At 40.2% G+C, this 27,850-nt stretch overlaps 1 protein-coding gene and 1 long non-coding RNA gene across 3 annotated transcripts; both read right to left on the bottom strand.

Moving 5' to 3' along the window:
* Positions 1-717: 717 nt before the first annotated feature.
* Positions 718-27,850, bottom strand: MGARP (mitochondria localized glutamic acid rich protein). Of its 2 annotated transcripts, XM_061357123.1 has the most exons (7): positions 27,660-27,849; positions 25,983-26,086; positions 24,820-24,907; positions 20,067-20,300; positions 5,653-5,808; positions 4,924-4,972; positions 718-2,276 (listed from the first exon to the last, which is right to left on the bottom strand). In XM_061357123.1, the coding sequence occupies exons 1-6, from the start codon at positions 27,742-27,744 to the stop codon at positions 4,926-4,928; spliced, it is 714 nt and encodes a 237-aa protein (XP_061213107.1). In that variant the 5' UTR covers positions 27,745-27,849; the 3' UTR covers positions 718-2,276; positions 4,924-4,925. The 2 variants fall into 2 exon arrangements, with proteins under 2 accessions (XP_061213107.1, XP_061213106.1); XM_061357122.1 differs by lacking the exons at positions 718-2,276; positions 4,924-4,972 and having other exon boundaries at positions 5,559-5,808; positions 27,660-27,850.
* Positions 6,470-8,796, bottom strand: LOC133214325 (uncharacterized). The gene is made up of 2 exons (XR_009726097.1): positions 7,776-8,796; positions 6,470-6,741 (listed from the first exon to the last, which is right to left on the bottom strand). It is a non-coding gene; the product is annotated as an uncharacterized LOC133214325 (long non-coding RNA).

Raw genomic sequence — 27,850 nt, 5'->3', positions numbered from 1 at the left:
GAGCAATTTTCAGTTTGTATAAATTCAGGAATCTCAGGTTTTACTCTGAGCTTTGAAATGTTTTGTCAAGAACAAACCTTTTGCCCCATCTCCTGTAGTTCTGCATTAGGTCTGCTCTCTGCTGTGGTTGTGTTCCCCTTAGTGAGCCAAATCACCATTTTCTACAGTTCATCACAGCCTTTGTGTAGCATGTCAAAAATTCAGTTTTCTGGAGGTGGGGCACAGAATAATATTACTCTGTATGGTAATTAGAGTCCATACCAGCATCACTGCTGAAAGTGATCAAGAACCACCTAAACCAGTAAGACAAAGAATTTCTGGTGAAGCAACAAGGCATCCTGCATGCAATTAGTGGCTGTTTTTCAGAGCAGCCCGCTACAAATTGCAAAAGCTCTCTGTTGTTGATCTAGGATTTACTTTTTGAACTTGGAAGGGTGAAAAGCTTTGGAAAGCACACCATAGGTTGTGCTTCAATTCTTCAAACACCTCTCTTCCAAGGCTGATACGTTTTGCCACATACCAGAGCAGTTCCAGAGATAAAGTGGCATTCAGCAAAGCCAACAATTTCAGAAATCCTAGTGCCAGCTGCAGAAATTAGAAACAGCTTTTTTCACAAGGAATTAGTGAAAATGAAGAAATAGAACATTTAAGAGTATGCATCCATCACAGGATGCTTAATCTACAAGATAAATAAAGACAGACTCTCATCCAACAAACTATCAGTCCAAGACTTTTATTCCAGTAGCTTTGACAAAGATTGTTTTTAATCACAGTGGCTTTATCCTTTAAGCAGAAGGCTGTGGAATATGGCTTCTTGAAGCTCAGGAGCCTGATTTTGCCTCTGCATTATTCCAGTTATTCCTAAGCAGATACAGTGGCAACAGGTTGTATTTTTGTTGGAACTTTATTATAATTTGCTTCATGATGGCAGGAGCAGATGTTGCTTTATGCCGTGGGCAGGAATGTCAAACTGCTGTCATTTCCCTTTCAACATCTTTCCAAAGTTCTGCTTGAAGAGAAAGCAGTCAGATACCCCTTGTAATTCACACTTTCTATGTAAAGTGTGTCTAATATACCTTGTTTGATCCCAGTTTAGAATTATTGCCATTCTGATGGCTGGAATGGGTCTCAGTAAAGATTCTGTAGTAGATGCACACTCATGCACATGCAGAAAGTGCAATGGAGGTTGAGAAGAACAGCGCCATACAAACCCATAATTCGTTATAGAATTTTTCATTATTAAGATAATACTAATAAGATTTTGTATCTATTCTGTTTGTTCTTAGTCCCTAAGAGTCCTTGTCCATTTGAACACATGTGACAAAACCTTGCACAGGGATTTCGCTGGCCATCTGCCAGCACTCAGAGAGGAGCTTTATCATAGCCTGAACTGCTTGTGATTTGTACAAGTGTTCTCCAAAAACCTCGGTGTTCTTACGCCACTGTTAAGACATAACAACACAGAAAGACTACAGCAAGGTTTGGTTGGAAAAAGGCCCAGCTCACCCAAGGCTGGAGCCACCACTTCAACCAATGACGGTAACTTCAAACATGGCTATTTTAAATTTTCATGCTATAAAATACCTCTTGCTACTACTTGTAAACAGGTTTTGTTCTCAAAGCAGGAGCCTTAAAAATGTTTACTCCTAGATACTATTGTACAAGGAAGGGTAGTATCTAAAATGTTTACATAAGGGATAAATCAGATCTTATACAGCCAAAAGTCCTGTATTTACAATTGCAAATCCGAACTTGGGAGAAAACAAGGTTATTATTTTCACCATGACCCAATTTATAAAACCAAATAGGTATTTTTTATAAGCTTTTAAATTAGTTAAAACCTTTTACTTACATTTTAGCATGGAATGTTAAAATGGTAAAACTATGCACCACAGTTTGGACCAAAAGCAAGACATTAATGTACGTAACAAGACAACACAGACCCAGAATGAGTTTACTTGACATGGTTTCAATTAATTCTACCGCTTCTCTTAGCACGTGTATTTGTTACATGCTGGGTGGTGCTTTGGAAGTTATTACTGGATGCTACTTTAAAGCAGAGATGTTAATCACAGAAGCATCTCTCTAACCAACTTAAATCGTATTAGGTTGTCTGTTGCAGCACTGAATACTGGTCCTAATGAGCAGCACGTGGTATGAGAAACTGCACAAACTCTTTTGTCTCAAAGGAAGAGTATGGGAATACATACAGGAATCAGCTGGTTGATTGCGCAAATATTTCCATTAAATCTTTTCAAAGGCTTCAGCACTGCTTACTGGGAAAAAGAAGAAAGAATCCGATTTAGAGGAAGCAACAATAACCAATGTTTAGCAACAGACTTGATTTACCAGGTCTTTTTCTTTGCAAACATTTAAACACATTGTGAATTTGGCTGCAGGTTGTCACTGAATTGCAGTATATAAACACTACTGCTGTGTAAATCATGTTTATCTGATGGCTTGTGAAAACTTGCTCTGCAGCAAAGCCCAATTTCAACAAATCCCTCATCTTCAGCCATGTTGCTCAGGTATAACTGAATTCCTCTGTATGCTGGATATATTCCACTAAACCTTACTTCTACAAATAGCTGCTTGCTTAACTTGAAGCACGAGGTAAACCAATTGTGTTTGATGAGATTACTGATATAAGTAGCTTCATAGCAGTGTGAATCTGAGGCCAAGAGCCACACACTGTAGAGTTGTTGTACTCAGAAAAGAAAGTGGAATAATAGTATGTTCATACACAGCATAAAGGCTTTATGTGAAGATTTTACCCATTACTACTATTCTATTCTTTTACATACACAAAATAAATGAATAAATATGCTTCTCCTGATTGGGAATGCATTGTAGCTCTTAACCTATTAATTGGAAAAAGTCAGTCAGCCTACTTCTAGTCCTAAGTAGTAAACTGTTTCATACAACTTTTTTCTCCCAACAAGATCAAAGTGGACCTCAGAACAAAATTCATTTTGTAACCTTGTGATGCTGTAGTCCTAAAAAGTAATTCGTTTTAATCAAAAACAGCCCAAGCAGTTTAAGCAGCATTCAGTGGACCTATATTCTGGTAGCAGATTCATCTATTTTTCAACTATTTTCAATTTGTTTTATCAAAATTGCTTCCTACAGCTTCCCTTCCCTCCCACTCCTGCCCCTTTCAGTTACCATCTCTGCCTTCATTAATCAAATTGGCTGTATTGGGTATTTGTTGTCTAAATCAAATTCTGGAATAACAATGCAACAATTTGTAGGGTTGCAAGATGTTGGGGGTGGGGGGGGGGGAGGGGAGATTCCTAACTATTGCTTTCCCTGTGTTACTGCATTTATATGTCCTGGTGTGGACAGAATTTCTTGGTAATTTATTTTTCTGACGCGATATCTTCAGGTGCCCTTAGCTTTCACTTTCAGCAAAAACAACAGCTTTGAGACCCACACTTGCAACTTTTCTGCACATCTCACCTACATCCATTAAATATCTGTTCCCCTTCATGATTTTGGTTTTTTTTCTCTTAGTTTTAAATGCTAAAACATCATGGAAAAAGACTATGAAGTTTAAGAATATTTACCTTTTATCACAAGCGGATAAAAGGCATTACCTTGTTTTATATTGCAGTGGATGATGGAATAAGCAAACACTCATTTGCAAATGACTCATAACATAATGATAAGTTTTCATAAGTGTATTTAGAAGATACGTTTTGAGACTGCAGTGAAAAATCCTTCTCCTCCTGCACTGTACTCCAAGAATTACTGCATGACTTGCTAACCAGCAGCACAACTAATTTTGAGAATTCCTGGCCTGGGAGGTCTATTTGCTCAGCTTTCAGTTGTTTCTATTTTAGTCAGTATCTTTTTTTACCACTATTCCTGTTCATATTTCAGCCAAACTTTTTATTTCCTCAGGTTTCTATCACAATCTTACAGTCCACTTTTTGGAAATGGGAGTCACAGGGAATAGCAAAATAGTAAGAATATTGGGGGAAAGTATCTTATTCTGGAAGTTAATAAGGCCAACTGAGCAAGATACTGCGTGAAGACCTCATAGCAGCCGTCTAGTATCTGAAGGGGGCATATAAGGATGCTGGGGATGGACTCTTCATTAGGGACTATAGTGATAGGACAAGGGGTAATGGTTTAAAACTTAAACAGGGGAAGTTTAGATTGGATATAAGGAGGAAATTCTTTCCTGTTAGGGTGGTGAGGCACTGGAATAGGTTGCCCAAGGAGGTTGTGAATGCTCCATCCCTGGCAGTGTTCAAGGCCAGGTTGGATGAGGCCTTGGGTGATATGGTTTAGAGCGAGGTGTCCCTGCCCATGGCAGGGGGGCTGGAACTTGATGATCTTAAGGTCCTTTCCAACCCTAATTATTCTATGATTCTATGATTCTACGAAACTAGTAAGAATATTATAGTCAATATTTTTCATTAGCACAAACTAAAAGTCCCAAGAGACTAATTGTGAAAAATTGAAAAATTGTTTTTAAAGAAGTGAGTCTGGAAGGTTACAACTTCACCATGTTTACACTGAGGATAGCAAGAGTTCACTTGTATAGGGCAATTACCCAGAAGTCCAGTATCTACATAATTTAAACTAATGTCAAAAGAATACTTTTTGCCTGGAAGAAAGGTACAACTCCTGGGTCTTTATAAAGTTTGTAAGGGCCTAAGATAAAGCCATAAGTAGACACCCAGTGTGACAACTGATGTAGAAAATTTTTGCTCCCTAGCCTCTGAGATGCCAGCAATGGTTCCCAGGCAATAAGAAATACTTCAGATCTTTTTTGCAGTGTACTCGTTGGGGATAGAAATGCAAATTTGCCATCAGAGTGCATGTGCAGACTTACCACATGCTGCAATTGCCACTATCTGAGAAAAAAAGAAAGGTGAGGAGCAGGAAACCACATGCTGCAATTGTACTCTGTACCTTTAGGGTTCCTTTGCAACTTCTTCAAGTGTCTTCTCCTCCACAGAAACTGAAAATGGAGACAAAACACCAATGAGAAATGTTGGAATCAACTTATTTGTTTCCCTGCAGTCTAAATTATCCTTTGGCCTAAAAGGATACAATTTACAAAGCCATACTAGGTATACAGATATCTCTCTTTTTGGCTTTTAAATTCTAATCGTAAAAGAGTTTAGAGGCCAAATTTCTAAACTCCTTTGAAAATCTCCCCAGTGAGGATTTCAACACACATTTTCTTTGGCATTCAGTTATATTGTTCAACTTCAATAGCAATACAGGAGTGTTTACAGCTGCACTGAAACACTGCAATGTTTATAAATATCACATGCGCTGTATTTTTCTTTACAGCAATGTAATTTAAGAAAATTCCATCTTTCAAATTAAGTCAGACTTCAAACAAAGTATGTTACATCCCATCCAGCACAAGGGAGAATTTCTTGTTCTTGAATTTTACATCTAGCCACTTAGCAGGACACTGAGCTCAGAATACTGCAGCAATACACATAATATATATTTCTACTGCATGGCATATAATGTCAAAATTCAGCTTTCAGCTATGACTACAATGCTAAACACAGCCACCACAAGCAGCCACTCCCGAGTTACACATGTGCTTGCAGCTAGTTCAGTGCAAACAGCCATTAGTGCTTTCAGAGACAAAACATTTCAGACCCATCTGTACTCTTGCACCTTCTGAAATTTGCCCCGACTCCTCAGCATCAGTGTCCTGGCTCCTTGAGGATGTGTCAGAAATCTCTTGAGCTGCTGACACTGCTTCCTTGACACTGTCTAAGTTTTCCTCATGGGCAGAAGAATCTGAAACATCCAAGACTTCACTCACAGTTTCTATGAATCAAATTAGAGAGATAATTGTCTTCTCTTTCCATTCATCAGCATAAATGAGGGCGAGCAGTCAAGGCTCACAAAATATGAACTAAACACGCATGTTTGAAATAACTAAAGACAACAGAATCTATCAGATTATTAAATTTTATCACACAAGTAAAAGTTTGCAAATGGAATTCCAGGGAAAATCTGACTTCCCAACCCTAGGGCAGAAAACTATAAACATGAACTGTTTTCATGTCTTTAGACAAAGGTAAATATTCTCTAACACCACAGAATGGTTTGGGTTGGAAGGGACCTTAAAGCCCATCCAGTTCCAAGCCCCTGTCATGGGCAGGGACACCTTCCACTAGACCAGATTGCTCCAAGCCCCATCCAGCCTGGCCTTGAACACTGCCAGGGATGGGGCAGCCACAGCTTCTCTGGGCAACCTGTCCACCACCTCACCATCCTTACAGGGAACAACTTCTCCCCAGTATTGAGTCTAAATCTCTCCACTTTCAACTTAAAGCCACATACACTCTCTTGCAGATACCCTCATTCTGTTTTCCAATTTCTGCCAAACTATTAATGTCATGCAAGATACTAATGGTAATGTTTCCATGGAAATTACCCTGGTCTGATCCATGCCACAGGGACAAACACACACAAACATTCCACATAACCTTGCAGAGGGTAGTTATAGTGTAGAAATATTCTAATATCAGCCTGAAAGTTCAGGCTGTGATTCTAGTGTAGCATGACTGCCAAGTAGCCATTTTTCAATACTCCTTATGGATAAAGCAATCTATGTATAAAAAGTGTGTAATAGTTAATATGTCTATATGCAGATACCCTACGGGGAGACTGAACACATCATCCAGCAGTTACATGTCAAATTTTAGTTGAGTAAATTCTCTCTTACCAAGTTCTCTGTTCCTCTACCAAGGAACTCTGTAGTTATAAACTGTAGTCTATGGGGCGGAGTCTAATTGGAGGCCTGTATCTAGTGGAGTGCCTCAAGGGTCGGTACTGGGACCAGTATTATTTAATATATTCATCAATGATTTAGATGAGGGAATTGAGTGTACTATCAGCAAGTTTGATGATGACACTAAGCTGGGAGGGGTGGCCGACAAGCCAGAAGGCTGTGCTGCCATCCAGTGAGACCTGGACAGGCTGGAGAGTTGGGTGGGGAATAACTTGATGAAATATAACAAGGGAAAGTGTAGAGTCCTGCATCTGGGCAGGAACAACCCCAGGTTCCAGTATAGATTGGGGAACGACCTGTTAGAGAGCAGTGTAGGGGAGAGGGACCTGGGGGTCCTAGTGGACGACAGGGTGACCATGAGCTGACACTGTGCCCTTGTGGCCAAGAAGGCCAATGGCATCCTGGGGTGTATTAGAAGGGGGTTGGTTAGTAGGTCGAGAGAGGTCCTCCTTCCCCTCTACTCTGCCCTGGTGAGACCTCATCTGGAATATTGTGTCCAGTTCTGGGCCCCTCAGTTTAAGAAGGACAGGGACCTGCTGGAGAGAGTCCAGCGCAGGGCAACTAAGATGATTAAGGGAGTGGAGCATCTCCCTTATTAGGAAAGACTGAGGGAGCTGGGTCTCTACAGTTTGGAGAAGAGGAGATTGAGGGGTGACCTTATTAGTGTATATAAATATATAAAGGGGGAGTGTCATGAGGATGGAGCCAGGCTCTTCTCAGTGGCAAACAATGATAGGACAAGGGGCATGGGTACAAACTGGAACACAAGAGGTTCCACTTAAACTTGAGAAGAAACTTCTTCTCAGTGAGGGTGACAGAACACTGGAACAGGCTGCCCAGGGAGGTTGTGGAGTCTCCTTCTCTGGAGACATTCAAAACCCGCCTGGACACGTTCCTGTGTAACCTTATCTAGGTGTTCCTGCTCCAGCAGGGGGACTGGACTAGATGATCTTTTGAGGTCCCTTCCAATCTCTAACATACTGTGATACTGTGATACTGTGATAAACTGTCCCCTGTGCTAAGCTACGTGTATGGGAAATACAGTCAACTGAACAGCTCCATTAGAAGTTCAATAAATGCGATACATGGGAGTTTTGTAGAGCTAGCATCCCATGCCTTTTTCCAAGTATCAGCTTGCAGCTTTTTAATACAGCTAGTTCTGAACATCAACTATTTCACTTTATTTTGTAGAATATGGACCGAATTTTAAAGAAGCAACAGAAAAAAATAATCAGGAATTTCTACCTTTGTCTTTACAGGGAGGAGCTATGCAATGAAGATAGCACATCTTAAATTCAGAATGTTAGTTCATAGCTAGCATCACTTGATGTAATGCAATATATCTGCTACAGTAACAAGTTGCTGGTTTTGAGTTTGTAACATCACTCAGTTTATATTACCAAAAATTTTCTCTCTGGATATTATTTCATCTTCCTATTTTTTTTTTTCTGGTGATGTTTCAGTGTTTTAATTTCTTTTGCATTAGTAAGAGTAAATCGGTAAGCAACTAGAGGGAACAACATGGACTTTCCTGCTTTTTAATAAAACCTCATTTCCTTTGAATGGGAATTGTGTTTATCACCACCTACAGGAATACCTGCCTTGAAACAAACATTAACACCTACACCGTTTGTACTGAACGATTTTTGTCTGGCCTTAAGTATTATTTTATGGCTATCAGAAAGGCAACCTACTGCAACAAGAGATGGATGACTCTTAATGTGTCCGTTCAGGTCTCTGCAGAGCAGCTAAATACAAAAGGCCTTGTTGCAACAGGCATTACATTCTTCAAAACCTCTGTCTGTACATGTAACTGCCCTTGCTCACTGCAGAAAACCCCAGCTGGTGCTTGTACTCACATGGCTTTCACATCCCTTACTTGAGCACATGTGGCTACAGTTTCCTGGGAGCCACCTTCCCAGTGCCTTAGATGAAGGCTTCTTTCCAAGAAGAGAAAGCCTGCATTAGCTTCCAGTCCACGCACACTTGCACACAGCAGCACCAGGCATGGCAGCTTCCACTGGCTGTAATTCCCAGCAAAGACTCAGACTGGCTCACCAAGATCATTCTGGCACAGTTTCTTTGGCCTACTGCAAGGACAGAAGCTATTTAAATGGGGTTTGGTGCTTGGAGCACCGTAAAAATAAGAACCAGGTCATGTATTTTGAGCATTAATCTGATGCACCAAAACAAATCTCAGTGTATTTTCTGGTGGTTTGTACACAGCTCAGTCTTGGACCAAATGCTCTGTACCCCACTCAGGAGGTCAACATGTTTTAGTCTTATGGAATGGCTGTGATCTTAGGGCAACAGCAGGTAATGAATGATGACCTGGCAAGCTGAGAACAAGTCCCTCATCCCCTTTCATAATTGGGTCTGTCACACAGCCCCTTCTCTGTGAGGAACATCAGACACATTGCCCGAGTCCCTTGCATCCTCAGCTGGTAGCAGAAAGCATCAGAAAGTTTAGGAACTTCTTTTTGTTTCCCTGGATGTTAAATTTAATCTTGGTGCTATTTTCTCCCACACGTTTTGTTTTTGGGTCATGGTTTGTGTTTTTTTGGTGTTTTTTTTTTTTTTTTTGTTGGTTGGGTTTTTTTTCCCCTTAATCTACATACATTTAATATTTTTTAATTACCAGTCCATCTTAATCTCTCACAGTTGTTCCATGTACAGTCCTGCAGTAACAACCTTTTACGTAAAGAGACTTTAATCTATGCCTGGTACAATGATGACTCATTTTACATAATCCTTGGAAGAAGGATTTTACTTCTCTGTCTATTCAATTATTGCAAAGTTGTTCATAAGCCTGTTGTAAAACTCTACAGCAGTTAATGGATGTAACTGAAATCACTTCTAACTTTTTTCAGGTCAAATACTAAATCACTTAAGCTTCTTCATTTTTCTCAGAAGAGAGATTTAGAAGAGTTACAACATTTTAACTGGTCCTGTGCTGTTTTCTGAATGATGACCAGTTTGAAGTTCTGAAGTCCCTGTACTTCCTTGTGCAGCGATGACTATGACCCATGTTCTCTATTTATGCCGGCTTTCTTACAGCTTCTACAGGCTTTAACTGAGCAAAACAATATGCATTGTGCAACTGCTTCTCTGCAGTGAAGACATGCAGTACTCAAGTGCTGTTTGTATTGTTTTCTACTGAATGCCCAGCTGCTGTATTATCACTACCACACAGTGCTGCTGCAGCTCCCTAGCATCTTTAACACCACACCCACCTGCAGCATTACAGTCAAACTGGTCTCTGTCAAATGATGATTCACCCTGACCCATACAATTTAAAATCTGCTGGAAATGGGAACGTTCTTCATTTTTTTTAGTTTCTTCTTATAGCCACAACAATAGAGTTGGTTGGGTTTTTTCTTAGTTTTGTAAGGGAGGAAACACCCCTACCCCTTTGTTCATCCACAGCATTGGATCTAAATGGTTTCACAAATTTACTGTTTCACTGTTTGGTGTGTTGTGTCCCTCCTCTTCCTAGTAGGATGTATTCCTCTACAGAAGCTGTACACTTCACGGTTTCATACAAGGCATTATACTGGTAGCAAAATCTTAGTCTTTTTGTATAATATTAGCTATTTTTTCTGAAGGAAAAAAAATAATCTTTTATGCTTCTTCACCAGACATTTGTAATTTTTAAGTTTTCCCCTGAGATAAACAGATACATCCCAGTATCAGTGGCTACAGGTTTCTTCAATTTTGCTAGGCATTTGTATATACCACTGAGCTTACAGATCTGCATTAGGAGGTTAACATTTGTAGTTTCAACAAAAGATCATATAAAAGAACTTCAAGCCTCAGAGAAATCAAACTAATCACATTTACTAACTACAGGCAAGTGGTTAGGCTTTGCATATGCATCCACAGCTGTTTTGAAAGCATTTAAAGGGATTTTAACATACCAAAGATTCTGAGGACAAGCATACCCAGGCAAGGTAGACACAACCATCACTACAGAAATCAACACCTTTGTAATATCCAATCCTTACATGGAACACTGAATATCACCTGCTTCATCTCATGGTAGTGATATACACTCCCAAGTGGTCTTTATCTCCTCTGCATTATGAGATAATCAGTCTGAGAAGATGTCCTTCCACATTGCACATGCAAGAACACAACGTGATGGGGCGAGCACCAGCAGCACATTATGTGTGCACCAAATACAATAACAAACCATTTATGTTATGAAAACACATCTGGTTTGAGTTGAGTAAATACAGAAAAGGAAATTGATTTTACAGACAAAAGGAAATTAGGGGGTTTGTTTAGAACTTTGTTGGGTTTGGGGTTGGTTTTTGTTTTTTTTCCAGTAAGACAGCAGCATTAGGCAGCTCCAGTAGCTTATCAGCACAATATACAACATCTTGTTCCACCTAGAAATATAATTTTTAGGAACCTATCCCTATTATTTCAGGGAGAAAAAAAAAAAACCAGAAAAAAAACCAACAACCCCAACAAAGCTGCTTCCTGTGTAAAGTCGCTATTCCTGCAGTCTTTAAAGACATATTTTTACTCTCACAAGTGCTACAATTGCAGGACTGAGAGCGCAGGACTCTGCATTGCTGTGCATTCACAGTAGAATAGAAAACAGCCCCAACCCATGCTGATTCTGCATCCTCATGGTGGTCAACTGACTGAACAGCAGCGACCTCAGCATGCCCCCAACAGAACTGAGTCACAGTCAGCAGGGACCTGCATGCCCCGTGTCACTGACGCATCTTTGCTCCAGCTAACAATAAGAAATGCCCCACCCCCAACACAGACTAACCTTCTCCTGCCAGTCAATAAAAACCCCCAAACAACACAAACCCCATGCACATGGACTGACTTTCAGTACGCAGATCTTAATGCTTCAGAGCAGCCCTTCGAAAAACTCAACCATGTTAACGCAAGGGTTGGGTCTGCACACTGCCACTGAAGCAGCAGCTCATTAGCAACTGTTAGGAAAACGAACACCACCCCACCCCCCCCAACCCCCCCCCCCTTATACTGCATGTAGAAATAAACTATTCCGAAGAGGAAAGAACTGCTTTTCTCATGCAGATGGAGCACTTCACCTTGTGAAGGAAATGCCTCTTTTTGTCAACAGGTAAAACCAGAGGAAGCTGCCTCGAGCAATTTAGAGAAGGGAAAGTACTAATATTTTAAAAGCTAAGGGACACTCTTGGAATTCAGAATTTCCCTCCGACAGAAAAAAAAGACTTTTCCAGCTTTGGCCAGCCAGCTCAGCACTGCTACGAATGCTCCCCCTGTTCAGAGTCCTTTTGCGTTGAAACTTCATTGTTAGTATTTTTAACATCTATTGATGCCAGTTGACAGATGACTGATCCAAATAGCCTGTAGGCATAAACCAACTTGTATGCTGTATTTTTAAATCTTTCTGGATTTAAGCCTGCGGTTGTTAAGTGGCTTTGTTAAGTTTGTTTTCCTTATTTACAATACATATGGTAAAGAGAGCTGTTCCAGATTTTAAAATTAAAGCTATATTCAATCTTTTCCTTGCTCAGGGAGAGGTGGGGACCCTCCCCTCCCTCTACAGGAGGAAGTTTCATAACAAGATCCTGCCATACAGCCTATATTTTTTTCCTCCAGTTTTGCATTTCCCTTCTAGTATATATAAAACAATAACATTTTGATTCTAATCCTTTGATTCATTTTACAAGTGATATTTCCAGTTAGAAAAAACAACAAAATCTGAACAGGCACTGGTTAAAAGATATTTAAAAATACATTTTTATGAGTGAAGCATTTCACTTAAAGCGGCATCCTTCATGTCATGCATTGGTTTTTTAAGCAATCGAGATGAAGCTTGTATCTATAATGCAAACCACTGGGTGGAGTTACTTTAAAAAATATTCTTTGCAGAAGAATTTGGCTTTATAAATCCAAAATAATACAAGTTAGCCAGCATAATACAAATGGAATCTGCCTGGAACGGACAAACCAAAGCTGGAGCACAAAACAAGGCTTTGATATGTCAAGCTGCCTATAACATAATCAATGCCACACACTAATTCCAAAGGGGAAAAAAAAGAGTAAAATTTGTGAGAACAAACACAATATTCAATATTTCATTTACAGCCTTTCAGAGAACCACTTGTGATTACATAATGCTTTGGTTTACCTTAAACCTCTCCTCAGTAAGGTCCTCTGAGAGTCTTGAGATGCCCCCTGAAACATTAGGATAGGCAGAGCGAAACATTCTCCATTCCTTTTTGTAGTTTAAAGACCTGATAATGGGAAACCGACAGTGGAGTAGTACTCACTTTTAAAAAGTCGAATTCTGCCATTTTTTGAAAGGTAGTTCATGAATGTATTTGAGAGAGACAGCAAAATAGAGCACAAGAGGTGGGGGTACCTGGTTCCCTCAGATCTAATCCAGGGGAGAACACAGCAGTAGCAGCAGCAAGAAACTGTGATTCTCTTTAAGATTACCTTAAAATCTTTTGGTTCCATCATCAGCTTAAAGGAAAATGGAAAACAAGTTTGTTCAGCAGTGGCTTCTGTTCTAAACCCTGTGGTAGTGGTGACAGCTAAGGCCCTCTTCCTCCCTTTCTTTCATCAGAAGCCACCTGCCACTCCAGGTACAGGTGACTTGGGTTCAGCACCTCCCCCCTCTGCCTACAGGGCTCAAACTACCATCAGCAACATTAGCAATAATAATCACCAAGGCAGTTTGGGACAAAACAGGCAAAATTGTGCATATGTCACTCAGATCTACCCGAAATGCTCTCTCTCTGCTCACTGGCATTTTATTCAGTGACCACTTAAGATTATAACCAGCTACAATAAGTTATTCATCTCTTCAGAAAGGATAAAAACCACAAAACCCCAAACACTTAACAGTTAAACATTGGGCTTGAAAAGGAAAATATCTACAGATGGTTAACCACAGACCAACGCCTCCCTCTGACACTGTGAATTCAGCACTTGAGATTCAGATAGGAAAAAATAAACCTTTCAGCTCCATGCAGTAAACTGAATCAGGGAACTAACAATTTAGAAAAGTCCTAATTATTTTTTTCAGACTGATCGGTTCCTTGAATGCACAGGACAGGAACTAGTGGCTGGGAGCTGCCAAAGCCTATGCTCTCAATAGATTGTTTGCAGAACTGCCCTGGCCTAACCACCCTGTTGTTTGGACCTGGCATGAAGGCAGCCTCAGTGTTCCCTATCCCAGCAATACCTTAACTAGAGCACACTGGCATCAAGAGTTCTCTCTCTTTGGCATTTCAGGTACACCATAAATTAAACCTGAACTAGTGGCTCAGAGGCCAAGGTCTCTGAGAAACTGACGAACAAAGGAAGGCTGGAGTTTCTAATAATCCTGCCACTATAAACATATGACACCTCTTTCTTTATGCATGCCATCCAGAAACAATTCAGTTAAAAATCCATCAGATCCAGCCAAGAGCCTAACCCATGGTATTGTGAAGCACATTTTTAAGAATAAAAACCAAACCAAAACAAAAATGTTCTTCACTCCATACAGCAAGAGAAGAAACAACTTCATTCAACCAAACATTTCACAGGTTGTTTGTGTCTAATGCAGGTCACCAGTTCCTATGAAAAGCCTCATTAGTTCATACTAATGACCAGAAGAGTCACTTCAAGAGAGCTTATTCTACAATGGCTGACTACAAAAAAAAAGATTCAGAGATGCCTGAATGGTCAGAATAAAAGCAAAGCAGTGCATACCACATTAATCCAGACTAGTTTGTAATACCTCATATAATTTCAAGTATATGATTTTATGTTCTGTAACAAGGATTTGTAGCAATGAGAGGCAATTCGCATTGTGGTTGGTTGTTTTAAACCTCTAGCCACCGATTGGAATGGAGCATGAGGAAAATTAACGCAAGTTAACATAAACAGCATATATGAAAATGAACTAATAATTTGATGCATGAAATCCTTCAGAAGTTCTAAGAAGAACCCCATTTAGTTAAAGTTAAGTATTTTCTTTAACGCTCTTCATACAAAGTTTTACCCATTTACATTGTTTCCAAGGGAGCTACTGAAGTTCAGCATATTGTTTTTTGAAAAGGCTGTTGCTCTTTAATAAGTAACACTGCCCAAAAACCAATATGAAAATCCCTGCTGTTACCATTCTGGTTTGAGCCATTCTCAACCACTGGAGAACAGAAAGGAGTTCCCATTGACATTTCCTCTAAAGTAGGGCACCAACAGTATTCCTCTACAGCCTGTATTTACAGAAAATTTTCAAATAGCACAGGTACTACTACCTAAGGTCAAGCAAATGCTAACATTTTCCACTGAACAAAGCGAGTTCTTGCTTTCCAGTTTAAAGAAATAAAATTATTTTAGGATTCTTTTTAAATCTTGACTATGAGCTGCAAGTATTTTATTAGTGAAAAGCGCTAAGTCCATTTTCTCCTTAATAGTAACAATCATTTAGGCATTATTCACTTTATGTCCTTTAACTAGTTTTAACCTGTTGTTGAGAAGCTACTTGTCCCCTTGTGCTAGAGCAGATAAATAGGAAGACAGTTATCTTACATAGTTCTCCCCCACTTACTTGTTTGCACTGATAGCTGTAAAATTCTAGAGTTTTTTCCATTTTATTGGAATCTTCTTCCCCAACCCAGTGCCTGCTGTGGAATTCTCTTTTCATCTATGCTGATCTAAACCAAACAGCCTCTCCATTTACCAACCTGCGTCTTCAGATGCTCACAACTTTTACAGAAGTCTTTTCTAAACATTGGTCACATTCTTTCTACAGAGATTCTCCATTTGTGCTGTGACAACTCATCTGCAAGCTCAGTTTTATGAAGGGAAAAGAGAAAACGAGGATAGTGACCAGTTCGTGGTAATCAGAGATAAACAAGATAAATGCAGCAGCCCAAGGGCCAGATAAAGTGATAAATGTGAAGCAGAGATACTAAACAGAAGTTTCACATTGATACCTCCCCAGCAGGATATTATTCACATAATTGTGAGCCTAATTTGGCTAGCTTAGTCTACCACAGTCACTGAAAAGGGGGGGAAAAATCCTCTAAAAAGAGATTCAGAATAGAAAACCTTTAATACAGTTGGTAATTAAGCACAGATTTTGTCAGATGATACAAATACTTTCCCCAATTCCATCTGGGAAATCAGGGAAACCAATCTACACCTAAAGACCCATTTCATGCCATGACATATATATGAAAATGCCACTGACAGACCTGTTACAAGATGCTTGTGATCTATACAAGCAAGGCTGAGAAGCAGTGTCATTATCTTCACGAGGTCTAACAGTGAACAAGAGGTTTAGCAGTAAAGGATAAGGTTTGTCCATGCTGCATCTTACCCCAGTACCTAAGGTTGTAAACAACTGCAGGTTGAATGGCTTTTCCTTTCTGCATCTCACACAACAAAACACCTAGAAAGATGTTTGTTCTGCCATGCAACATCATTCTGAAAGCTTTTGAGTAAGGATGAGCATTTGCAAATTACTTTGAGGACTTTTCAGCTATCTTCAAAATATTCCCAGTGTCAGAGCATTTGAATACACACCCAGGGTTTGGGAACTTCTCAACCAAAATCAGTGTACACTGAGCACGTTGGGCATTTTTATTTGCCTGGCACTGTTGTGTGGTGGGGTCAGCAGAAGTCCTGTCCAGAAAGCAGTAACTCCTGTCCAGTGTGGCCTATATTTGTTTCTCTAGGCAGCAGACAACTGGCACTGTAATGTCATTCAAAGCATAACATGGAAAATACTGGCATATTCACAGAGTAATCCTCCCCAAGCTGTTACTCACTCCAGTGGCATTTGAAATAGCAGAGAAGAGACCATGTCCTTCGATACTTGCAAAATCAGGAAATAACCTATGCACTGAAGTCAGAAGTCCAAGAAATCATGTTTGGGGGTTCACAGATTTTACTATGCCAGTTGATAATGCCAAAACATTAAGCCTCAATACTAGAGTTGGAGAAAAGTTTATAGCAGCAATATAAAAATTAAAAATCACAGATGGAACAACTCTGCCTAATCCAAATAGCAGCCTAGCAGCTTGCCAAATCGTGCATTTTATAGAATTTGTTCTATCTGGAGAAAAAATGATCGTATTTCATGGTCCCCCCACCCAGAGTACACTAGAAGAACAGCAGAAAACTTACCAGCATCAGGCAGTAATCAAGAGTGACAGCCCAATTGCTCAAGCAGTAAAAAGGTACCAAAACCTAGAATTTAGAGGAAGCTAAGACTTTGGGAACACAGTAACACGGCATAGGATTTCACAGAATTCCAGATACTTAAAAAAATTTAAGGTTTTAAATTGTTTAAATTGAGGCAAGGAGAGAATTCCAGCCAGGTACAATTGTAATTATTTGTCTAAAACTGAAATTACCCTGATTAAGTACCTACCTCCAAGGTTGTTTTTTGTTTGGTTGGTTTGGGCTTTTTTGGTACACCTATGCATAATCACATGTTCATGTTATCTGTATACATACACATGTATGTGTTCTGGTGCAGGAGGTAAATGTTCACTAGCACCTTTCACTTCCAAATATGTTACAGAAAGCCTTAGAGATTAAAACTGCATTTCAAAATGCAGGAGTTTACTGTAATGACAAAAATACTTGCACCTTCACCAGTAGAACTAACACCAAGCTACCAACAAAACTAATAAAAGTTATTTGACGTATTCTTTTTCAAAGCTCAAAGGCTTTGCATTTCCCTGGGAAGACCTGAAAGAAAAATCCTTCTCTACCTCAGTAAAAATTAAGATACTTTTCTTTTTTTCCTAAATGGAGAGAACACAAATGATTAAAATAGCTTAATACAAAACTGAAAGGTATTTCATAAAACCATAGAATGGTTTGGGTTGGAACTTAGAGATCATCTAATTCCAACTGCCAGTATTTCCAGACTGATTTTAATGATAAAAATGTTCTTTTTTTTTTTAAACAGAAATAGATGACGCCTGCAAGTAACTACTGAACAAAGTGGTACATAGAGAGCAGATATTTTTTGAATCAAAACACCTTCTTCTTCTATTTTAAGTGTTATGCCAATAGCAACTAGCTTATACATAGCTTGAAGGAAAGGGATACCAGTTTAAGCCTGTGCATGTAAGACCACATGCTGCTTGTTAAGCCCTTCACACAGTCAGGAGCCAAAGGCCCCTGTCAGTTCCCAGGAAATCCAAGGGAAGAAGCTCTTCAGCGGTCACGATGCCCTCCCGTAGACGTGGTCAGGAGGAGAGGAGCAGCCGAACACTGAGGTGACCTGACTGGAGCCTCTGCAGCCTCCCAGGGCAGGACTCGGGTTATGCAGCCACCATAGGGGCTCAGTCCCAGTGAGGAACCTCAGGTGAACTCCTTATGAGACCCATAGGGTTCACCCCTGACTCAGGCACACCTGTTACCAACAGTCACTTGCCAACAGTGCACGGGTGACCAGCAGCATGAGAACACTGCTCTCAGGAGCAAGTTCTAACAGCCCAGAAACATCACAGAGGTCAGGCAATGCTACACCAGGGAGAATGCTCTCTTGCTTTAGAAACTAGTAATTACTGAGACGAACTACAGCTTCTGCTGCTTGATATGAAATGCTTCAGCTTATATGGGATCTTAGCTGTTTCCTCTTCAATAGAGCAGCAGGAATACTTACTGTATGGAAGACCCTGCCCTATCCAAGAATAAACAAATATCCCTGGATAAACATCGTGAAAGGAATATTCAACTAACTCTAGATGCAAGCAAGCATCCACTCCTTAAAGTGAAATTTTGCAATTGCTCTGGAGAACAAGAGGTGAATGCTGCAAGACTTAAAAACATTCTTTAACAGCTCTAATTCACTAACCTTAACATATATTAGGCTACTTCTTCTATAAATGAAATGGTCTAAATATTCCATAGAAATGGAAATTATTTTTAGCAGATTGGTCCAAGTATTGCTTTAAAATATTTATAATTTTATATATAGGCTGGTTTGTTTATAGGCTGGTTTTCAGAGAAGCACAGGAGGTGTTCACACATGAATTAAACCCCATTCATACCTAGATCCTTCACAAGAGCCAGCTATTTGACATGCTGCACAATTTCTCAAGTTCATTTGTTAAAAAGGCAGTTAAGATGCGTCTATTCCTTGCTGAAGTTACCAAGGAAAAAGGCAAAATCAGTTCTAGAATCTGGTAATAACTCTCAAGGTACTGTGATAATGTCCCACAGATTAGCATTTAGAATACTTTTCATCTCAGTTTGGCTTGTTTTAGATATACCCTTTCAAGTAGATGCTTGTTTTCCTCACTCAGTCAAAGATGAGTGTGCAGTCAAGATTCCATGCTTAAGTCAAGCTGAAAGCCATGTCAGTGGTTTTTATACTTGCTACAGCCACACTGAAGTCTTCCCTTCCAAAGCAAGAGCAAAGCTGCTCTCTCATAATAGGCTGGCAAGATTTTGGTTGGTTTGGTTTTGAACTGAAGACACCAGATGCAAATGATTGCTGCTTTCCCATAGAATGAGAAATTGCAATTCTTTTATGCATGTCCCTTCCAACTTTAGCTGAACAGATCAAGAGGTGCTCTGCCCTTACAGGTTAGTAGTATAAAATAAAACTAAATTAAAAAAAAAAAGAAAGAAATGCTAAAAACTCAAGCTACACTATAATCCTGTATTTTGTGCAACTTATGGATAGGTTCGCATTTGTATTGTGATTTTTTGAAAAGCCCAGTAAACCAGAATATTTCAAATGCCCTGACAGTTCAAAATACTACCTATGTAGCCACTTATCAACATAAGTGTTTAATGCCAATTTGATGTTTTATTGAATTTTGACATTTTTAACCCACTATAACCTTAAAACTGAGATCATGACAGTATTTTGGTTGCTATGAAGGATTCTGTTGAAGTTGCTTTAACAGCAAAACTATTATTATTTAGTGTGAATATCTTGGGAATGGCCAGTGAAATAAGGCATTTAGATCCCTAAACAAACCCTTAAGAACCAGGTCACCGAAACAGCTCCTTAGCTGATCATATTACATGCTCACCTCCTTAAAGAAGAGAAATAGAATGGGGTAGTAAAATAAATTTTTCATCCCACTAGTTTTAGACGGTGACTGTGGTGCCAGAGGCAGCATGCTTTGAGAAACACTGATTTAATTACTAACTTAATTACCTTAAGCACATCATATGTCAAATTAATTCCTCAATTACTGCAGGACAAACTCCATTAGGAACACTGACGTTTGTTCTTAATGTTCTGTAGTAAGAGGCAGAGTTTTAGGACTCACAAAACACATAGACAAAGACTGTTCTTAACCTTGCACTGCAGCAGCTTCTGAATTAGCAGCAACTTCCAAGTCAGCAGCAGCTTCCTGCTGTGCTTTCTCCACAGCCGGGGATGATTCTGGAGCTGGTAGGTCATTCTCCCCTCCAGTTTCTGGGGATACCCCAGCATTCTCATCCTCTGCTGCAGGTCCAGCAGCAGCTACTACATCAGCCTCTTCCGTGGCTGTCTCTGCTTCAGTGACTTCAGCCGTCTCTTCTTCATCACCTTTTAAGGATTTATTTAATACAATAAAGAGAGTAAAGTGCATGCGTGCAACAAATTCACTCACTGCTTTTTACCACCATTCTCCTTTAAATTTAAAATGGGAAGCTAAGCTTTGGGATCAGCATTTACAAAGTCAAGAAATTAATAATTAATCCCCCCATATTGTCTAATGTGGCACTGAAAATGATGTTTACAAGATGAGGAAACCATATTCTTAATTACTGAGTTTTGTAATTGCTTCAGTGTAGTAATAAATTGTGGCTTAAAGCAAGTATCTGAAAGAGGTGGAAGTGCAGGGAAGGATAAAAAAGGACCTCACCAAGTGTTGCTCCAGCACTCTGTACTGAAAGGGCCGGTGATAATGCACTCACGGGTGTCAGAGGGAGCAGGATTCTTGCCCTGTTTGCACCCAGCAGTGGAATTACCACACTAAGAGCAAGACATTTGCTACCATAGTTCGAAGCTGTTACGGAGCTCATTATCCATCAGGCTCAGAACCTGCGAGATGTGCCTTCAGTCTTCGCAGGGCTCGTTTTAAGGTGGCTAACTTGGCTGGCAATAGTTACAATAATGCGGAGGCCAACAGCCATCAGTTTTCAGATGAGTTTTGTGACATCTCTTAGCCCTGTGCTGCCACAAGTACTCTGCTATCCTTTTTGCTCTGCTTTCTTTAGATTGAAGGCAGTGTAACCCCTGCAGGAGCCATAGCACTCAAACAAGAAAGGTCAGGTCTGTGGGGCAGAATAAAACAGGGGACCCTTACTGAAACTATGTGTGTATCAGTAAGAAAATAACTTGCTAATTTGAAGTGGTCAGCATTCACTTTACTGGAGATATGACCGCTTATGACTAATAATTTTCTTCTTACAACTTCCAGCTGTCTTTAAAGACTTGACTACACTTCTGTGGGTCAAAACTGCTAGAATCTCAAACCCCCAGTGTTTCCTAGTCACGCATTACTTCAAACTCAACTGAGACAAGTCAATAGAAACTAATGGCACAAGGCAACAAAGATGCACAACCCCCATGCAAGCATGCACTAAGATCAAGTTAACAAAAGAAAAGTTATATACCAAGTATTCATTGCAAGTTTACCACTAGAACCAACTCACCATGTGAAAACACAGAACTGGAAATAAAGTTTGTAATACAGTGTAAACTAAGTGAGAATAGACAGGAAAGTGCTTAAAGAGACATAGTCAGAATTCATTTTATTCCTTTCTATCCATTTAAAAACTAAACAGATCAATTTTAATTCTGGTTTTCTTAGGCTAGTGCAAGCCTATCTTTTTGTGTTCAGGTTTAAACACAAGGCTATTAGTTGCTCAGCAAAGAAATCGAAGCTTTGTATTATACAACCTGATCATGTCCCTTTAAGAGAATGCTATATTCAAAAAAAAAAAAAACAAACCCTAAATCAATTACACAAAGAACAGACTAACAGCCAAGCTCAGCATTCAGTACACTTTATTGGACAGTCAAGTATAGAATGCATTCATTCAAAACAGCCAGCTTCTCAATCTCTGAACTGCCTTCTGCAAAGCAGATTCAGTAATAAGCTCAATATGGTTTGGCCTTGCAAACATAGGTCTTTTAGTCTCACAAGTACGGAGTTTTACAATAGAAGGTATAAAGTCATCCCAAGGTAGGCTGCAAGGTACGCAATGGTGAAGGACTGTCCTTTGTTTGTATTTAACTTCCTCAGGTTTGGAAAGAGATTTCCCTTGTATTTTAGTCTGGAAAGTGTAAAAGCAGAGTATAGATTAGAAAGATTGAATCAGCTTGCATTAAGTTAAAAAGAAGTCATTGCTAAAAAAGAAGGAAATCAGGAACAAGTTTCAAGGAGACACATGCACATAGAAGAGAAAACTCAGTTATTTGCTAAATAAGCAAGTAGAATGTTCTGCAAGGAAAACATCATTTTACAGTTCAAATGATGTCCCAGATTTCCTACTGCTACTTGGAGTCAGGCTTCTGCCAGGAGCTTTTTTTAAACCCCTCTAGAGATTTGTGAGCAGCTTTCAGTTAAGAGCTAATAGATCGTATTTTTTAGTGTCTGATATCCTTAATTATAATACCATTAAATATAATTTCAACCCTCTAACAAACAAACAAACCTAGAATAGCATTTGATTATTTCTTTGATAGTGATAGTCTTGTTCACTACATGCATTACTACATTCTTTAGAATAGACACTTGGGGTTTGGGGACAAGTGAATTTTCCTCAGGATGAGAAAACACAAAAATAATTCATATCAGGAGAGTCTCTTTCTGATCAGCTGCTCCATAGTATCAAGTTCTTTCAGCTAGAAAGGTCTTCTCTTATGATAGGACATGCAGCAAATATTCCATGAAAGTGCTGTTTGGCTAGCTGCTTTTCTATCTATCACTTCATACTGTTACCAGCACTGGTTTACAGCTTATTTTAAGCTTGATTCTACATGACCCTAAAAATATTTGATTACTTTGAGAACAGAATTTTTAATTGCTCTTATCAGCAATGCTCACTGTGAAAAAGTGTAAAGACTGAGTCTAAAGAGTGGGGAAAGAAGCTGCAGGGGCAATTCTGGGAAAAGCAATACTATGATAACAATCTGTATCACAATACATACAAAAATATGACTACACAGGGAACAGGAGGAAAAGGGAAGGAAGGGAGACTAATTCCTTTGAGAAAGCACACAGAGGATTCCATAGGAAAAGTAACAAAAGAAACCTTTTTTTGGAGGATACAGTTGGGAATGAAGAAGGATTTTTATAAGAGCTGATTCAACAGTAGCTTTGTATTGTGAACTGGAATTAGCCACTCAGAAGTCCAGTTAAAAACTCTTAGTTGAGTGTTTATTCAGAAGTCAAATATGAAAAATAACACAGGAAACAACTTTCAACCGTGTTCACTGTATGGTCTTAGAAATGCTTTGGACTTCTTATTGGCAATACTACCAATAGGAAGGGAGGCAGCAATCATCTGCCATCACTAAGCAGCACAAGGCATCAAATTCTTGGATGTCTGGAGAGTACCCAAAGTCAGAATTAAGTTGCAGAGCAGTGAGTATTCCTGCGCTAGTCTTGGGCTACACAGGTATAACCTTCAGTGGGTCACATGCACCACTGACCTCCGGTATCCCACTCAAATCTTTTGGAAGACTGGGGTTATAACTCAGTACCTTGCAGAAGTGAACCTTAAGAGAAAAGAGGTAACATACTGGCATTAACTGGAATGCTCTGGAAGGTTTGTTTAATGCTCTCACATCTACAATGTCCATCTGGGTATGTTAGCCAGAACGTAAGTGTGACCCTCACTTCTTCCCTCAACAGCAGATGACTAGATCACTATGAGGAAATACCAACTACTTTGGTCCTGTCTAGAATTTCTAATTTTAGGGCAAGGAAGGACTGCATTAAAATTGTGGCCAAATTCCCAGCATTTAAAGAATTAAGTTTAAAAGCTGTAGTGCTTCCAGCTGCTTAAGAGAAATTAAGGTGTTTTGCCATTTTAAATCTTAAAATCTGTAATTGTAAAGTTCTAGAACTAAAGAATGTGTTGTGTAACCTCAAGACTAACAACTTCAAAGAAATTTAGAGGCAGAGAATTTAGAGCATGTTCTCACATTGAAAGCAAAATTTAACCTCAGCATACTCTATGCAAATCTATACTTCGTGTGCATGCAGATATATTAAATCAATTCTTTAGATGACAGCATCAGAAAAATAAGGAAAGTGATACAGCATTAATTTATTTTAAAAATAAAAATATAAAGATGCTGAAGAAGCCATTTTTTCTAATTGTTTTTCCTAGCAAGGCCATGCTTGCCAAAGTTCTACCCTTTATATTAATGCTGCCATAACACTAATTGATGTAGACAGAGACAACATTCCATTACAAGTATTTGAACTAACATGGTCTAATTATTTAAGCATGAAGAGCTGTTAGAATTTGATATACGCTTAGGTGGTATCTACTTTTCATTTAATCCTGAATTTAAAAGGACAAAATGCAAATTGTGGGACAAGAATAGGGTCCAACTTACAGTATTAAAAAAAAAAAAAAAAATCAAAACCTTAGTTTTTTTCCTTTTGAACTGTATTCCCTGATGGCATGTGGCCTGGAGCCAAACTGTTGGCTGAGGAACAGATATTATCCCCTTCGCCCTCAGCAAACAAAAGACTAAAAGTGATTTTGACAGCATTATGCATTTAGTAAGGTTTCATTAAGCTTTCAGTAAATCCAATGCAAATACCCAATGTACAATTAATGGTTCACACTTCAACTTTTTTCCTCCAAAGGTACTTCCGAAAGTTGATCACAGGCCAGATTCACTGTCTAAACATTGTCTATTCCCAAAGTTTGTGCAGAAGTAGCTTTGTAACAGATCCCTGCACGACCACCTTTGTCTTTACTCCCATTTAGAGAACTCAGACAAGCACTTGGACAGGGTTAAGGCCTGATTAGACAATCTAAAAATCTGTTCCAGATCCTCGCGTACCCGGGGAACAAGAGAGAAGAGCTCAACTCACGTTTCTCTTTCCGCCCCTGAGATCTCTCATGAAGAATATTCACATGTTCAATGTAGTTGCTGCGGGATGAACTGACTACTCTGTAGGCCTGAAAGGAAATGATACCTAAACTTATTGCTACATCCCTACAAAATTACCAAACAAAAAGAGTGGAGAGGAAGAAAAGGATTCTGAAGCAAGTGCTACTGCCCATCTTAGAAGGAAATCAAATTATGCTAAGCAAAGTTAGGAAAATAAATTAAAAATCTATTTTGCTATACTAACATATTTATACATTTCATATTTTTCTGTTGTTAGAAAGCAAACTCAATATACCATGCAGCTTTCAAAGTGCTGCAGCATTTCAGGAATTGAACACAGGATTTTAAAAGACAATTACAATTGGATTATTTATTTAACAAAAAAACAACTATGGTAAAAAGGTGACAGCAAGAGAATTTGCTATTCCTCCAGATATGCAATTACACAAGTTTTATGTTTCAAACAAGTAGAAGCTACTTACCATTCAAGAGGACTGTTTTGTGGGAGAGGGAAACATGCAGCTTTCTGGGTGCTAGCCACTACCGTGCTATCTCAAATCTTGGGGGATGGTGGGGTAGGAAGCTATGAAATAGAGGCTTTAGGGATGTGAAGCACAGAGTCTGATATATTTAGTTGCAGGGAGGACCATGATTATTGAAAAGCCTGACAAAAGTAGTTGTTCACAGAACTTTAACATGCTCTTTCTAAGTAACTAATATACTTATCTTCCTTTGTGCCCCAATTAACGAGGTTCATAATCTTCCCCCTGTGGCTTCAGACAGCTGATTTCACATCCGTCTTGCCCACTTTGAGATACTCTTAATGTTTGTGGTTGACAAGAAGAAGCAAGGGGTTACAGGCAGGTGCCTTACTATGTCTTTGGGTACATTTCACATAGCTTTAAATACATTTTCCACTAAGAATGACAACAGCACTAGATAGCAAAGGTAACAGTAAAACAGGCAAGCGGCAGGCATTCAGTTTCACCAGTTCTCCTCAACTTGTTTTTAAGTTAGATTGTCTTGAATTACATGCTATGACATCCACGCTCTATTGATGGTTTGATGACAATTTATAAGCAAGAACACACCTTACACCATGCCAACTCAGAAAGCACAACAGTTCCATTCCCAAACACTTACATAAAATAAACCACCAAAAGCAGCAACACCAGTAAGAAGATAGTAAAACATGGACTCTCCAGAAGAGCCAGGAACGCTCCCAGATGACATCTGGCGAAGAGGTGCTATAAAAAAAATTACTGAAATCAGTGTAAACATGCAGCTAAAATACAACCCCAAAACAGAATGACAGGATCTTAATTCCATACGGGAAAGGATGATTTAAAAATGATGTAACAAAACAAAGAGGTGTTTAGTACAACTGAGTAATGCAGGGCATGGTGCCTAACCGAACAAGATACCAGGCTGAGCTCTTCCTCAGATTTTACATGACCTACATTGTCTATCAGCTTCCAAGTACTGGATGCAATCTATAGAGGCTACGAATGACCTGAGAAATGCAAAAACATTTCTGTCTAAGGTACATAAAAGAATTAATCTATCCTTATTCAGCCTTGCTGCAGTGATGAAACCCTCTTCCCTTTAGTAACAAAGCACTTTAAGAAAAGGTGTTTTCCTCTGAATGCTCATTCCCTCACCCTCAAACAGGCTGGGGACATTAAGAGCCATGCCCGTACCCCATAACCTCAAATATTGGCCAACAGGGCTAAAAGGCAGCATTACACAATTTTACCCTTAGTTGAGTACATATTCACTGTAACAGCAGCGTTAGCTGTTTATTTACATTCATCAGTTCTGCAGCTTTGATGCTTGCTCTAGCCTCGAGTTCTTCTGTACATCTAAAAAAAAAGAGACCTAGGAAAAACACAATTCTGTTTGTCAACAATGCTTTCAGCCGAATTTTGTGACTCTATCCCAGAGGAGAAACACCTCACTAAAAAGGCACTTGTTAAACATAAAACAGCTCCAAGCACTGCAATCGGTAGCTGCAAAAAGTCTCCATCTCAAACCACTGCCATCGTGTGCCAGATTATGTTTAGCGTCATCCGTCTCATGACACACTTTTCAGACTCCTCTTGGACAGTCAGGTAGCCTAATGGATCTTCTTACATTTATATACGATCTCTCGTAGTGCCCTGGGAATACCATCTTCCCAAAGGCTGCATGCTATAGGTACGAGAGTCCTCAGCGACCCTGCAATCACCCAGCACGGCAGGACGATTTATTTTTTTATATGGTGGTTACACAACTCCTGATGCGTCAAAAGCCACGGCTGCAGCCCCGCAGGTTGATTCCCGCTCCCCGGGGGCTTGCAGAGCGCTGAGGAAACCACCGCTTTGGCCATACACCTGAGGCGATTTTGCGGAGGATGGAAGTTAGGATAATGGCGTCCGCCCCGCTGAGAGAGGGGGATTACACCTGCCCGACACCGAGCCTGCTTCACGGATGTCGGGGGAAGCGGGGCGGGGGGGAAGGCCTAGCCGGTTCTCCCAAGGACGAGGAGCGCGGTGCCGCCCAGCCGAAACGCGGCGGCGATGCCAAGGCAGCCGGTTCCCAGCAGAGCGATAACGGAGCAGCCGCACCCGGCTCCCTCCTTCACCCGGCGGGGATGGCTAACTGCCGCGCCGTGCGCCCGCCGCACCTGCGGCCCCCGGCCCGCGACCTTCACGCGTCCCCACACCGCGGACAGGCGACGGCGCGTCACGTCCCGCCCCACCCCGCGCCTCCACCACCCCCCGCTGTTCCGCTGACCTCTACCGGGCCCCGGCTCGGGCTCCGAGGCGGCCCCCTGCGTACCACGCTGCTTGAGGCGGCTCACAGCAGAAGGAGCCCTGCTCAGGCGAGAGGCCAGCGCCTGCGAGGCGGCCCTGCAGAGATACATGGCGGCAGCAGCGGGAACCGGAGAGCCGAGAGGACACCTCAAGCTAACTGACAGCTCAGGACTCCAGCCGCGGCAGAAGACACCGATCCGCCCGCTCCCCCCAGCA

This window comes from Neopsephotus bourkii, unplaced genomic scaffold (genome assembly GCF_033783945.1).
Source record: "Neopsephotus bourkii isolate Nb327-2 ecotype Australia unplaced genomic scaffold, CSIRO-AGI_Nbou_v1 NB_883, whole genome shotgun sequence".
Lineage (NCBI taxonomy): Eukaryota > Metazoa > Chordata > Aves > Psittaciformes > Psittacidae > Neopsephotus > Neopsephotus bourkii.
The sequence above is the reverse complement of the archived record's forward strand: the minus strand, read 5'-3'. Positions and strand labels throughout refer to the sequence as shown.

Excerpts from the sequence above, each read along its gene's own strand:
- MGARP (XM_061357122.1), bottom strand. The coding sequence starts at position 27,744 with ATGTATCTCTGCAGGGCCGCCTCGCAGGCGCTGGCCTCTCGCCTGAGC. Across the intron at positions 20,301-24,819 it reads TCAGGGGCGGAAAGAGAAAC|GTGATGAAGAAGAGACGGCT; the intron begins GTGAGTTGAGCT and ends AATCCTTAAAAG. Across the intron at positions 5,809-20,066 it reads AGAAGCTGCTGCAGTGCAAG|AAACTGTGAGTGAAGTCTTG; the intron begins GTTAAGAACAGT and ends TTTGATTCATAG.